This window comes from Equus caballus, chromosome 4 (genome assembly GCF_041296265.1).
Source record: "Equus caballus isolate H_3958 breed thoroughbred chromosome 4, TB-T2T, whole genome shotgun sequence".
NCBI classification, from domain to species: domain Eukaryota; kingdom Metazoa; phylum Chordata; class Mammalia; order Perissodactyla; family Equidae; genus Equus; species Equus caballus.
The window spans coordinates 11409709-11424669 of record NC_091687.1 but is presented as its reverse complement, the minus strand read 5'-3'; the positions used below and the strand labels follow the sequence as shown (position 1 = coordinate 11424669).

General features: G+C 36.7%; 1 protein-coding gene across 24 annotated transcripts in view; it reads right to left on the bottom strand.

Annotated features, from left to right (window-relative positions):
* SUGCT (succinyl-CoA:glutarate-CoA transferase) overlaps positions 1-14961 on the bottom strand; it is a 749025-nt gene that overhangs the window by 715249 nt on the left and 18815 nt on the right. For 21 of the 24 annotated variants that reach the window (XR_011437729.1, XR_011437726.1, XR_011437728.1 and 18 more), the window contains exons 2-5: positions 14873-14924; positions 14165-14238; positions 3744-3829; positions 3161-3211 (exon numbers count right to left, since the gene is read on the bottom strand). Coding sequence is in view for 19 of the 24 variants with exons in the window: in XM_070264346.1 (XP_070120447.1) it covers positions 3161-3211; positions 3744-3829; positions 14165-14238; positions 14873-14924 (263 nt within the window). In the remaining 5 variants the exon portion in view is untranslated. The remainder of the gene's footprint in view (positions 1-3160; positions 3212-3743; positions 3830-14164; positions 14239-14872; positions 14925-14961) is intronic. The other 3 variants (XM_070264343.1, XM_070264350.1, XM_070264353.1) reach the window with 1 other exon arrangement.

Here is a 14961-nt window from a genome sequence, read left to right as displayed (position 1 = left end):
ATTGCTGGGACACAATAATCTACTAGGAAATAAAGTGAGAATAAAAAAGACTGGCTCCCAGTTTTACTGGTCATCATCTCTTCCTCATTTAGGTGCTTGCAAATCACCTATTAATCTTTTCTAGAATCTTGCCCAGAATAAAAAATAAGTACAATTTTGTATGTTAGAGAACTCACCATCTTTTTCTTTCTGAAAGGGAAAAAGATAATTTCCTTCCAGTCACAGAGTAAATAAGAACTAAAATCAATTTGAAATACAAAGTATATAATTTTGAGTTCTCCTCATTAGACATAATTTAGGAACAGACTGGATGAGCAAGATCAAGAACAGGGGAAAGTGATGATAATAATTTAACCAAACTTATGAGTAAAGAAATCATAAAATAATTTTTTCAAGGGGCTGGCCCCGTGGCCGAGTGGTTAAGTTCGCGCACTCCGCTGCAGGCGGCCCAGTGTTTCGTTAGTTCGAATCCTGGGCGCGGACATGGTACTGCTCATCAGACCACGCTGAGGCAGCGTCCCACATGCCACAACTAGAAGAACCCACAACGAAGAATACACAACTATGTACCGGGGGGCTTTGGGGAGAAAAAGGAAAAAATAAAATCTTTAAAAAAATAAATAAATAAATAAAAATAATTTTTTCAATGCTATGTCACAGAACATAAGGGCAAAGTTTCATGATATCTTCCACTTATTTTCAAATAGTTCAACAATACACAAATACATACACAAATACACATGCAAATAAGCGAATATAGCAAAATGCTAAAATTGTAGCTTCTAGGCATAGGGTAAAAGAAAGTTCATTGTACTATTCTTTCAACTTTTCTGTATGTTTAAATTTTTCATAATAAAATGTCAGAGGAAAATAAAACCTAACACACTGCTCTGTGGACCATAACACATGCACACAATATAGATATTGTGACTGTCAACTAATTAACAGAGAGAATTATTTGAAATATAGATGTGTTAGAAAGTTATCAGATCATACTGCCATGAAAATACCAGGCTCCACAAAGACTTTCTAAGCAGAGTTTTGTTTTTGACACAACCTGTTTTTGGTTAGTCTAGCCAACAAAGGAGTCATACTTTTTGGAGCTCTCATGTATCCAGCTGATTGCTTTGTATAATGCTTTGGAAGCGTTTCTATAAACTAGACTCATTCTATTAGCAATCACAGCCACCAAGGTCTGAATGCAGAGGTTGTTTTGCTACTCCTAAGGCCAAAAGAGAAATCCATGCCAGAAAGAATAAAAAACTAGGCAAAAAGTAATTTTTCCTCTAGGCAGTAAGAGACATAACTTATGAATGATATAACTAAAAGCCATAGACATGAATAATGTCCCCAGACAATCTATTTAAGTTTAATATGAGTTAAAATGTACTTTAATGTTATCAATCAGACACGAAGAGAAATCAAACCCACAATGAAACTATTTTAAATTGTTACAATCTGTTGGAAGACACCGGCAGGATCCAAGGAGAGTGCAGAGGAAGTCCCAGCAATTCATTTATTTCAGTCAGAATTATACCTGTAGGCCTAAAATATTCAAAGGTACACCGATGGCTTAGTAGCAGGAGTGATGAATTCCACCTAACACTGCCCCATTGAGAAGCCCGGGTGAAACTGCAAAGTATTTGTTAAATCAAATGTGAAAGCTTGACTATTCAGGATAAAATATCAGAATGTTCTGAAGTGGAAGCAAAGAAGCAGATTGAACACGGAAGATGGAACTGAGAAACACAGAACAGAAAGAGAAGAGTTAAGGAAAGAAAATCTCCTAGATAATAAATAAATAAATAAATGAATATAAATAAATAAATAAATAAATAAATAAATAACTACTGAGAAGACGATAAAAAGAAAGGCCTGATAATGAAGATAATGAGAGTTGGGTCCAAAGTGAGGGCAGCCACTGCAGAAAAACAGAGCAGGGCAGTGATAATGGAGAACAACTTAGAAAAATTGAACTAACTTTCAACTGAAAAAGCAAACAAGCAAACCTAAGTTATGCTACGGAAAAGATGTAGGAAAACAGAGCAGTAAGATCAGGACAATTATCGAGCTTTGGGTTCAAAACGTATCTAGCAAATCAAAGTTCTAAATTTGCTATATTGATCCAACAGACCCAAAGTGGATGGTCACTAGTTCTGATCGTAACAATTAAAAGAAATTATCTTCCAGTTGGACAGATAAATGAGGAAAGTAACAGCAGAGCATGATGTTAAACTTGATGCTTTGGTATAAAACAAATTTGGGGACTGGTTCTTTAATCAAGCAGACTTACATCCATTACATCAGGTTTTCAACTTTAACAAGGATGGCAAACAAGCTTTATCCCACATGATGAATCCAACTTCACGTGCCTCAGGAACAAGAGTAATAGTGGTCAGCATTAATGAGTGCTGACTGTGGCAGGCATTCTTCTACACGTTTTACACCTATGAACTCGATTCTAACAGCAACCCTAAGAAGCAGGCACTACTATTATCCCCATTTTACTGATAAGGACATAAAGAAGTTAAGTGACCTGCCTGAAGTCACGTATCTAGTAAGTACAGAAGGCAGGATTTGAATCTCAGTAGTGGAACCCTAAGGTATGCCCCAAACCATTATGCAATCCTGCCCCTCAAGGAAAGATGCGGGGATCAGGTCTGGACATTTTGGTCATCTGAATAAGTGCTGGAGAAAGCTTGGGCTCTCCAGTGATGTGGCCCAGGGTTCACATTTCAGCTCTCCCCTTTACTAGCTATGTGATCTTTGGAGCATCACTTAAGCCCCATGAGACTCATTTGCCTCCTGTGAAAATGAGGATTCTAATACCTCGTTTACAAGTCAAATTCTGAGGATTTGAGAAGATCATGTAATTAAAGTGGCCAAGCCTAAGATCTGATGCAGAGCAGGCACTCAGTCAACAGTAAGTAGCTAGTACTATAACTGAATACTCTCACAGTTGGAGAAACATTACACTCAATATACAAGAAATTATAAAACAAATTATACCTATTACAAAAGTAAAGTTAAATTCTTAAATGGCATTTACAGCAAAATTACATATTGTGAATGAAATAAAGTTTTAAAACACTTTTTTTCTGATGTTGAAATCCCTAATACAACCCAGGCGGTAAAATGCCTCCCACAGAGCATACTGTACCTCTTTGACGATTTTCACCCCTTTTGGATCCTTGATATTAACAGCTATACTCTAAAAATTAAAATATATAAATATTAAAATCGTACATAAAGGTTTTTATTATTACTGACATTTCAACAAGGGAACCATTCATATCATAGATCCTGCTCTTAAAGCAAATGTATGTTCCTCATGAAGAAACATTTAAATCACCTTTACTGATTTTATTTGCAATTTGGATATGTTAGCTGATAGCAAGGATTATAGTAAAAATTTTTCCAATAATAATACCAAGTATTGGGCAATTAGCAATCTCCAAAGGATTAACAAATGTAAAGAATCAAATGATTCCTCTTGATAGTAAAATTATTTCCATTATAAAACATTATAAACTCTCACAAAATGTTTAAGTTAGTGACAAAGGAAGAAAAGCTCTATTGCTTTTATTTGGTAAGTGGTGAATGAATAAAATTTCACCTTATTTGAAACATTAGTTATATCTACAAAAAAAAGTAGAAACAAACAAGCCAGGATGATATCAAACGCTTTGCTATTACAAGAGAATAACACAAAGAAGGCAAAAAAAAGGAAATGACGTTCTTACTTTTTTATTTCGGTTAACACTGAGAAAATAAACACTTTCCGTCCCCAGAAAAGGTGGCCCCCAAGCTCGTGTGTCATCACCAGCTCCTGGAAGTAACAGTTCAAGCTATTAATCTTTACCTTTGAAACACCATGAGACATGTCACACCAACGGGCTCTCTCATCACACACATTCACAGGCATCTGAACAAGATCAGCTCAAGTCATGGCATTAGCCATCTAGAGGGGGCCATAGGAGCTGCTTAGGACTGTCCACACTCTACCTGTTCATCTTAACCACTAAATCCCTCCATATTCTCTTTCACTGAACTCCATCCCTGAAAGTCAAAATCCAGAAGGAAATAACCTACTGGCAGTTTTAAAGTTTAATAAATGTCAAATGTGAGGGGAAAAAAAATTACTGTCAGTTTTTGCCAAGCAAGTTGGTCAGCTTTTCCCATGTTTCTTGGCATTAAATGTGCAAAGAAAATGTTGAGTCTGCAAAAGATTTTTGTTAAATATTATTTAAGGCAGAATAATGATAAGTAAGTCTTTAGGATAAAATGGCATCCGAGGGTAGGTAGAGAACAATGATAAATAAATCTATAACAAAATTTTCTGTAGCAACAACAAATCAGAAAAGGCAAAATAAGCTACTGAATAGCAAATTCTGTGAATTTAAAACATTATTTTAGAATACAATTTCAGTCTTCTGGGTCCTGCTTCAAAGTAAAAGTTTAAAACCATCAAAAAATAGGGCATTTTATTCTGGACATCTACTTTAAGTGATTCTGAAATTTTTTTGTGTTTGATTCAAAGACAACATCTTAGAGTTACAGAAAAAAAAGTTTTCTTTGCACAAAAAGCAACTGGCAAACAACATCGATAGAACTCAGAAAATGAATCAACACTTAAATGACACAAAACAATATCACTTTAATTAAGAATTTTGTAAGTTCTAAGTATTGATATAAGAAACAAATCACTATATAAGCAATTATAAAGTATTTATCACTAGCCCCCTAAAAAGAGATAATTTGTGAACATGTGTTAAAATTTAAATTCTAATTTCATTTAAATGATATAATTAACCTAGTAGCCCATTAGACTTTACCTACTAAAATTGATGAAGAAAAACAGACACAGCCTTTTAGAAAATAAAAGAGTCTAAAGAATAAACTCATTTATTAAAAAAAAAAAAAAAAAAACCAAGAGAAACAGAGGACACAGGACAAAAGAAAAAAGAAACATTAGTTCCAACTGGATATGAACCAATAACAATACAAAACAATAAATGGTATCAAATGGAATGGAATACTCAAACATCAGGGGAAAAAAATGAACCACAAGAGCCCACAAAGGCAACCTCTCAGTAACAAACCAGTTAGAGGCTTCAGGGAAAACGTATGCATGAATCTGGGTCTTCAGGATCAGCAGGACCTCTTAGAGTAAAGAGAAAGTCCAGCTACTTCCATTTTTTTTCGAAGCTCCCCATACATTAAAAACATTTTTTAAAATGAAGCCATGCCAAGATAAGGCTAAAATTAGATGGTTTATTTTAAATGTTTACATTCATCTCTCAGATGAAGAAAATGTCAGCAATCTAAATTGGAGGCCTACATGGCTTTCTGCCCCAATTGTCCCTGGTATATAACCAGGGTTTTAGAGAGGCAGAAGGATCAGTGTCAAAGGCACACGACAGGAAATAAAGGTTAAAGGTCACAACTGGTAAAAACAGGCAGTTTGAGAGACATGTTTTATTTGTCCTACACACAATTTAAATTCTTTAGCTACCATGATTTCAAAATCTGAAGATCTCATATAAAAATTCCGACTGCTTTTCTTAAATATTTCAATACATTTACTCATTCAGCAAATATTTACAGGGTGCCTACTACGTCACAGACACTGCTCTATGCAGAGCAGACGCAGCAGTGAACAAAAGACCAAGAGCCCTGCCCTCACATCCCTGCCTACTGGGGACAATGCTGGAGTATCAGCAGCATCATTTGTGGCCCGCCCCCAGCCCACTTCACTCATTTGTGTTACCTGCCTGGCCCTACAGACATTTAGTTTCCACTCAATGACCAACTCTAAAAAGAGAATAAAAAATATACTTCAGCTTGCTGTGCTCTTTGATTACACAAATAAGAATACTCTAAGTTCTAAGTCAGAAAACTACAACCAAATCTTATTTAATTAAAGAACTGGAGAAATGGACACAAAAAGAGACCAGTTCTCTACTGAAATCTGAAAATACAGCCAAGTCACTTCTCCTCATATCTGTGTTGAATAACACCTTGAAAACCCAAAACAATTAAATATATAATGTGAACATTAAAACGTACATTGGATGCAGAGGAGTGGCATCAGCATCACGACGGAGTGAACTCGCCCAGGACACTCTCCCCTCCAACATGCAACAAAAAGGAGCAACCACATTCCAACAAAAAATAATAGCACAGGAATCCCCAGAGACCCACAGCAGCCAGAGGAGCTGGATTGGGTTAAGAGAGATCTTTGCTCCCTCCCCTAGAGACTGGGATCACTGCCGCTGGAGGCTCTGTGAGGGAAGGAGCAGGGGAGGGGCCACGCTTCCACGGGATCTTCCAGGACTCCCACCGCCCTGCAGCAGAAACCCTCCAATGGGGCAAAAGCTTTCATGTGGGGTGATCCCATTAAGCCAAGACCCCAGGAAACCAGAGAGCAACAGCTGATTGGGAAACCCGGGTCTGCGTGCAAGAGAAAGTGTTCCCCCGCCTCCAACCAGCACTGTGCACTGCCATCGGGCCGAAGGCGGAGGGCTCAGAATACACGGCTCTCGACCCCCATCTAGTGGCGAGAGGCTGTAACTGCAACCAAATAATATCACTATGCACAAAAACCGCTCCTCTACCATCCAGCAATTTATAAAAGCTCCAGAGCGGAAGGAAAAAATAAAAACACAGAATATGTCCTGAGGACTTGGAAATAGGTAAACTAAACGACAATGAATTCAGAATAGCTATCATCAAAAAACTCAGTGAGGTAAAGGAAAATATAGAGAAACAAGTCAACAAGTTCTGGAGTTACTTCACAAAAGAGATTGAAACTATAAAGGAGAATCAATTAGAAATACTAGAGATGAAAAATACAATGAATCAGATAAAACAGAATACAGATTCCTTGCATGCCAGTGTGGACAACATAGATCAGCAAATTAGCATAATCGAAGATAGACAGGTTGAACGGTTCCAGACAGAGGAAGAGAGAGAATGAAGACGAAAAAGAAATGAAGAAAATCTCCAAGGAATAGCCGACTCAATGAGGAAATGCAATTTAAGAATTATCGGCAGACCCAAGGGCGAAGAAAAGGAGAATGGAGCAGAAGGTGTGCTCAAAGAAATAATAGCAGAGAACTTCCCAAGTCTAGGGAATGAGAGAGAAATGTGTGTGGAGAAAGCTTTCAGATCGCCTATATATGTCAATGTAAAAAGACCTACCGCAAGGGGGCTGGCCCCGTGGCCGAGTGGTTAAGTTCGCGCACTCCGCTGCAGGCGGCCCAGTGTTTCATTAGTTCGAATCCTGGGCGCGGACATGGCACTGCTCATCAGACCACACTGAGGCAGCGTCCCACATGCCACAACTAGAAGAACCCACAACGAAGAATACACAACTATGTACCGGGGGGCTTTGGGGAGAAAAAGGAAAAAATAAAATCTTTAAAAAAAAAAAAAAAAAAAAGACCTACCGCAAGGCATATAGTAGTAAAAATGGCAAAAATGAATGACAAAGAAAGAATACTCAGGCAGAAGAAAACAACCTACAAAGGATCCCTCATCAGACTTTCAGCAGATTTCTCTGCAGAAACCTTACAAGCTAGGAGAGACTGGAATGACATATTCAAAACTTTAAAGAATAAAAATCATCAGCCAAGAATACTCTATCCAGCAAAAATGTCCTTCAGGTATGAGGGAGAAATTAAATCTTTCCCAGACAAACAAAAGCTAAGGGACTTCATAGCCATGAGACGCCCCCCCTACAAGAAATCCCCAGGAAGGCCCTCATACCTGAAAAAAGAAAAAGAGGGAGAAAGGGGTAACAAAACACAGAGTAAGGAGACCAACAGATAGAATCAGAATAGGATAGCAAATATTCAACTATAGCATTAGGATAAAGGGAAGGAAAACACCAAAAACAAAGACAATCTTATCACTCTAACCACAAACTCACAACACAAGTTGGAATAAGAGATGAAAATAATAACTTAGGAGGGGAGGAGGAAAGGGACTGAATCAGTTTAGGCTAAGGAAATAAGAGGCCACCAGAAAATGGACTACGTTATGCATGAGATTCTGAATACAAACTTCAGGGTAGCCACTAAACTGAAAAACAGAACAGAGACACAAAAAATAAATAAGGAAAAAGCTAAGAAACCCAGCATAAGAAACTGAAGAAGTCAATGGGTAGGCCAAAACACACAGGACGAGTAACAAAGGAAATGCAGGAAAATCAGAAAACGAGCAACAGAATGACAGCATTAAGCCCTCATGCATCAATAATCAGCCTCGGTGTAAACGGATTGAACTCTCCAATGAAAAGACACAGAGTGGCAAGATCGATTAAAGAACAAGATCCAACAATTTGTTGCCTCCAGGAAACACACCTCAGCTCCAATGATAAACACAGTCTAGGAGTGAAGGGGTGGAAGACGATACTCCAAGCTAATGGCAAACAAAAGAAAGCAGGTGTCGCAATACTTATATCAGATAAAGTAGATTTCAGGACAAGACAGGTAAAGAGAGACACAGAGGGCAATATATAATGATCAAAGGGACACTTCATCAAGAAGAAATAATGCTTATAAATATCTATGCACCCAACACAGGAACACCAAAGTTCATAAAGCAACTATTAACAAACCTAAAAAAAGATATCAAAAATAACACAATAAAGCAGTGGACCTCAACACCCCACTCACATCATTGGACAGATCATCCAGACAGAAAATCAACAAGGAAATAGTGGAATTAAATGAAAAGCTAAAACAGTTGAACTTAATAGACATATAAAGAACACTTCATCCAAAAATGGCAGAATAAACATTCTTCTCAAGCACATATGGAACATTCTCAAGGACAGACCATATGTTGGGAAACAAGGTAAGCCTCTATAAATTTAAAAAAATTGAAATAATAACAAGCCAATCATAATGCTATAAAGCTAGAAATTAATTATAAGAAAAAAGCTGAGAAAGGCACAAAGATGTGGAGACTAAACACTATGCCATTGAACAAGCAATGGATCATTGAAGAAATTAAAGAATAAATCAAAAAATATCCGGAGACAAATGAAAATGATAACATGCCATACCAACTCATATGGGATACAGCAAAAGCTGTATTAAGAGAGAAATTCATCGCAATACAGGCACACCTTAACAAACAAGAAAAATCCCAAATAAGCAATCTTAAACTATACCTAACTGAATTAGAGAAAGAAGAACAAACAAAGCCCAAAATAAGCAGAAGGAGAGAAATAATAAAAATCAGAGCAGAAATAAATGCTATTGAAACAAAAAGGCAGTAGAAAGGATCAATGAAACAAAGAACTGGTTTTTTGAGAAGATAAATAAAATTGACAAACCCCTAGCCAGACTTACAAAGAAAAGAAGAGAGAAAGCTCAAATAAACAAAATCAGAAATGAAAGAGGAGAAATAACAACAGACTCCACAGAAATACAACAGATTATAAGAGAATGCTATGAAAAACTATATGCCAACAAAATAGATAACCTAGAGGAAATGGATAAATTCTTAGACTCTTGCAATCTTCCAAAGCTAAGTCAAGAAGAAGTAGACAATCTGAACAGACCAATCACAAGGAAAGAGATTGAAACTGCAATCAAAAGCATCCCAAAGAATAAAACCATAGGACCAGACAGCTTTCCTGGGGAATTCTACCAAATTTTCAGAGGATTTAATACCTATACTTTTCAAGCTATTCCAAAAAATTAGGGAGAATGGAACACTTCCTAATACATACTACAAGGCCAACATCACACTGATACCAAAGCCTGACAAGGACAGCACGAAAAAGGAGAACTACAGGCCAATATTGCTGATGAACATAGATGCAAAAATTCTCAACAAAATTTTGGCAACCCAAATTCAGCAATTCATCAAAAGGATCATACATCATGATCAAGTGGGATTCATACCAGGGACACAGGGATGGTTCAACATCTGCAAATCAATTAACGTGATACACCACACCAAGAAATTGAGGAATAAAAACCACATGATCATCTCAATAGATGCAGAGAAAGCATTTGACAAGATCCAACAGCCATTTATGATAAAAACTCTGAAGAAAATGGGGATAGAAGGAAACTACCTCAACATAATAAAGGCCATATACGACAAACCCACAGACAACATCATACTCAATGGGCAAAAACTGAGCACCATCCCCCTGAAAACAGGGACGAAACAAGGATGCCCTTTATCACCACTCTTATTCAACATAGTACTGGAGGTTTGGGCCAGAGCAATTAGTCAAGAAAAAGGAATAAAAGGAATCCAAACAGGGAGGGAAGAAGTGAAACTCTTGCTGTTTGCAGATGACATGATCTTATATACAGAAAACCCCAAAGGGTCCATTGGAAAACTTTTAGAAGTAATCAACAACTACAGCAAAGTTGCAGGGTATAAAATCAACTTACATAAATCAGTGCATTTCTATAGTCTAATAACGAACTAACAGAAAAAGAACTCAAGAACACAATACCATTCACAATTGCAACAAAAAGAATAAAATACCTTGGGGTGAATTTAACTAAGGAAATGAAAGACCTATACAATGAAAACTACAAGGCTTTTCTGAAAGAAATGGATGATGACATAAAGAGATGGAAAGACATTCCATGTACATGGATTGGAAGAATAAACATAGTTAAAATGTCCACTCTACCTAAAGCAATCTACAGATTCAATGCAATCCCAATCAGAATCCCAATGACATTCTTTACAGAAATAGAATAAAGAATCCTAAAATTCATGTGGGGCAACAAAAGACCCTGAATTGCTTAAGCAATCCTGGGAAAAAAGAACAAAGCTGGAGGCATCACAATCCCTGACTTCAAAACATACTACAAAGCTACAGTAATCAAAACAGCACGGTACTGGTACAAAAACAGGTGCAAAGATCAATGGAACAGAATTGAAAGCCCAGAAATAAAACCACACATCTATGGACAGATAATCTTTGACAAAGGAGCTGAGGGCATACAATGTAGAAAAGAAAGTCTCTTCAAAAAATGGTGTTGGGAAAACTGGACAGTTACATGTAAAAGAATGAAAATTGACCATTCTTTTTCACCATTCACAAAAATAAACTCAAAATGGATCAAAGACCTAAAGATAAGACCTCAAACCATAAGACTTCTAGAAGAAAATGTAGGCAATACACTCTTTGACATCAGTATTAAAAGGATCTTTTCAGACACCATGTCTTCTCAGACAAGGGAAAGAATAGAAAGAATAAACAAATGGGACTTCATCAGACTAAAGAGCTTCTTCAAGGCAAATGAAAACAGGATGGAAACAAAAAAACAACCCACTAACTGGGAAAAAATATTTGCAAGTCATATATATGACAAAGGCTTAATATCCATAACATATAAAGAACTCACATAACTCAACAACAAAAAATCAAACAACCTGATCGAAAAATGGGCAGGAGACATGAGCAGACATTTCTCCAAAGAAGATATATGGATGGCCAATAGGCACATGAAAAGATGTTCATCATCACTGATCATCAGGGAAATGCAAATCAAAACTACACTAAGATATCACCTTACACCTGTTAGAATGGCAAAAATAACCAAAACAAATAGTAAGAAATGTTGGAGAGGTTGTGGAGAAAAAGGAACCCTCATACACTGCTGGCGGGAATGCAAACTGGTGCAGCCACTATGGAAAACAGTATGGAGATTTCTCAAAAAATTAAAAATAGAAATACCATATGACCCAGCCATCCCACTACTGGGTATCTATCCAAAGAGACTGAAGTCAGCAATTCCAAAAGTCTCATGCACCGCTAAGTTAACCGCAGCATTATTCACAATAGCCAAGACGTGGAAGCAATCTAAGTGCCCGTCAACTGATAACTGGATACAGAAGATATGGTATATATATATATACAATGGAATACTACTGAGCCATAAAAAAGAATAAAATCGTCCCATTCACAACAACGTGGATGGACCTTGAGGGAATTGTTAAGTGAAATAAGCCAGACAGAAAAGGACAATCTCTGTATGACTCCCCTCATATGAGGAATTTAAACATGTAGACAAAGAGAACAGATTAGTGGCTACCAGGGGAAAGGAGGGGTCGGGGTGGGCACAAAGGGCGAAGGGGTGCATCTACAACACGAGTGACAAACAATAATGTACAACTGAAATTTCACAAGATTGTAAACTATCATAAACTCAACAAAAATTTTTTTTAAAAAATGTATATTGGCCAAAGGGTTAAAGGAAAGAGAGCAATCAGTCAGAAAAAAAAGCAACAAACACCTGCTAGGAACAAAGCTTCATACCAAATGTATGGCTATGGGACATCATAAAGACCTAAAAGGAAGGTGTCCTCCCCAAGGGAAATGAAAAAGTACAAGGGAGAAACAGGCCTAAATAAATAGGGGATAATTATTTTCATAATTAATGTAAATACAAATATTTGGCCTAGTATTTAGGCAGAGATCAACTGAAATAGCAAGAGAAATTAGATTGGATGCTTTATCTAGAAATGGAAGACCCAATGGTTGAAATTAGAAAGAGCTGTGGCATTGACATTGGACAGCAGTGTGAAAACCAGAAGTTTTATGGGACCTAGAAAAGAAAAAACCAATGTTCAGCTAGAAAATAAACACTATTCAGCATGTACCCTGCAATGACCAAAAGTGATAAACATCACTGGATAAATGAACTATTATCTCTGGAAGGCAGGATTGGCCACGTTAGTCTATCACCTGGAGCCTGATGAACACAGGACCAGATAAATAGAGTATAATAATATATATAATGTTCCCCATGCTCATCAGAGAATCTTCTTCTCCCTGCTTTGGCTCCTAAGAAGATCTGTGTAACAGAAAGTTGAATCTTCCAGATCAAATATTCTACTTTACAGTGTTTAATCACTTACGGTAAATTAATAAGTTGATATAATTATAAACTAGTCTCTAATGAGTCTTATAGATACATGCACACTATTCAAGGCTAGACCATTTTCACTGATTTTAGAATTCTGTTCCAGCTCCATAAGGACTAGATCTTGAAGAATAAATAATAATGCTAATTTTTGAAACCATCCAAAACAAGCTGTTTATATGCAGAGGACGTAGAGAACACAGACTCTGCCCTTTAAGTGCTTTTTGGAGAGAAAGGTCACATGACACTTTTCTAAGCAAGTTTATCAATAACAGCATTAACCAAACACCAAAATGCTACCAAGGCACCGAATAAAAGTGAAAATTGTGTAAACAGAATAGGTTTATTTGGTTAAGAAAGAAAAAAGTACAAAGGAGAAATAGGCCTAAGTAAATAGGGAATGATGATTTCTAAAACTAATGTAAAGAATGGGAAGATAAAAAAGAAAGCACATCAGATGAAAAACAAAAAAATGAAGAATTGAAATAAAAATGAAGAATTGATCTTAGCTTAGGTGTTTTTCCCTCAAAATCTTTAAAATTATAAAATGGGGAAATGTCTCTTCTATTAGGAATAGAAAAGAATGACTTAGCCTGAGGTATTTGGGGTCCTTTTTGGCAGACTTTGATTCCTTTTTCCTTCTCTCCCCTTCTGTGAACTACTTCTTCCCTCTTACCCTGCCTTGTTCTTGCTCCCCTTCATCCCACAGCGAGGGAGTGTGGCCAGGCCCTCTGGAATCTCAGTCTCAACAGTAGGGCTTGTGTGGGGCTCAGGAGGGCCAGGATCAGAGCTGAGGGCCTGGATATTCCTTATTAGCTGCGTGACCTTGAACAAACTGCGTTCTCGCTCAGTGTCTCTGTCTTCTCATTTATAATCTAGGAATGATAACATCAACTCATAAGGTCATTGTAAAGATTAAACAAGTTAATATAGGCAAAGCACTTAGAACCGTGCCTGGCACTGGGATAAGTGCTGTTAGCATCACTGTCATTACATGTTGCATCTCAGTTTCTACCAGAGGCTTTCAGGTGCGTGTGAAGGACCTGGCTTAAGCCTTAGCCTGGGGTACCTAAAAAGGGTAAAGAGAGACCCTTAGTATAGGTTCAGAGGAAAATAAGGAATGAAGAAGAGAAAATAATCATTTCATTTCAATTTTCTCCCCATCCCACATAGAGGGACAGGGATATTTAAAGAACTGTGAAAAATATTTATTAGCTTTTTTTATGTTTTAAAGGGAGCATTAGCTTTACCTGGTCTTTCCACTTTTATAATTTCTGCTCCAAGATCTCCTAAATTCATAGTAGCAAAAGGTCCCGCCAGTACTCTACAATGTTAACAATGATAAATAAATTAATTACCATCTTGAAGATTTTTATACTAATTCTTTTCTTAATAGTCCATCAACTCAGACAAGCTCAAAAATGCTAGTAAGAATTAAAACTGTTCAAAAAAGTCATTGGTCATATGTGCCAAGAGCTTTAAAAAGTACATTCCCTTTGTTACAGTAACTCTACTTCCAGAATTCTATTCTAAAGATCAAAAGATGTCCTGAGACAAAGATTTATGTACAAGAAGCCTAATTTATAATAGTGAAATACGGTGGGATGATTAATTAATGATGTGGCAACTATATAATAAAGTATCATCTTATATTTTTGTTGAATCTTGAATGACCTGGGAACATATTCACAATATAATACTATGTTTTAAACGTGGGTAAAACTATAATTTTAATATGGTCCCAACTTTTGTTTTTAAAAATCATATATAAATATGCAGATTAGAAAGAAATACATAAATATTATACTACTTGTCTCTTAGAATGATGAAGTTATGTGAATTTTTCTTTCCAGAATTTTGATAATAAGCATTTAAGAGTCCTCTTATAATCTAAAAGATAAATTAATGTTTTCTGAGAGACGGGAAAAACTCCAAAACATGGATAAACCAATACAAACCTCGTTAGATCCAGAATTTTTACACCCTCTAATGGCTTCGTATTGTCAGCATCTGGCAAAACACAGAAAATATTTGAAGAGTATTGACT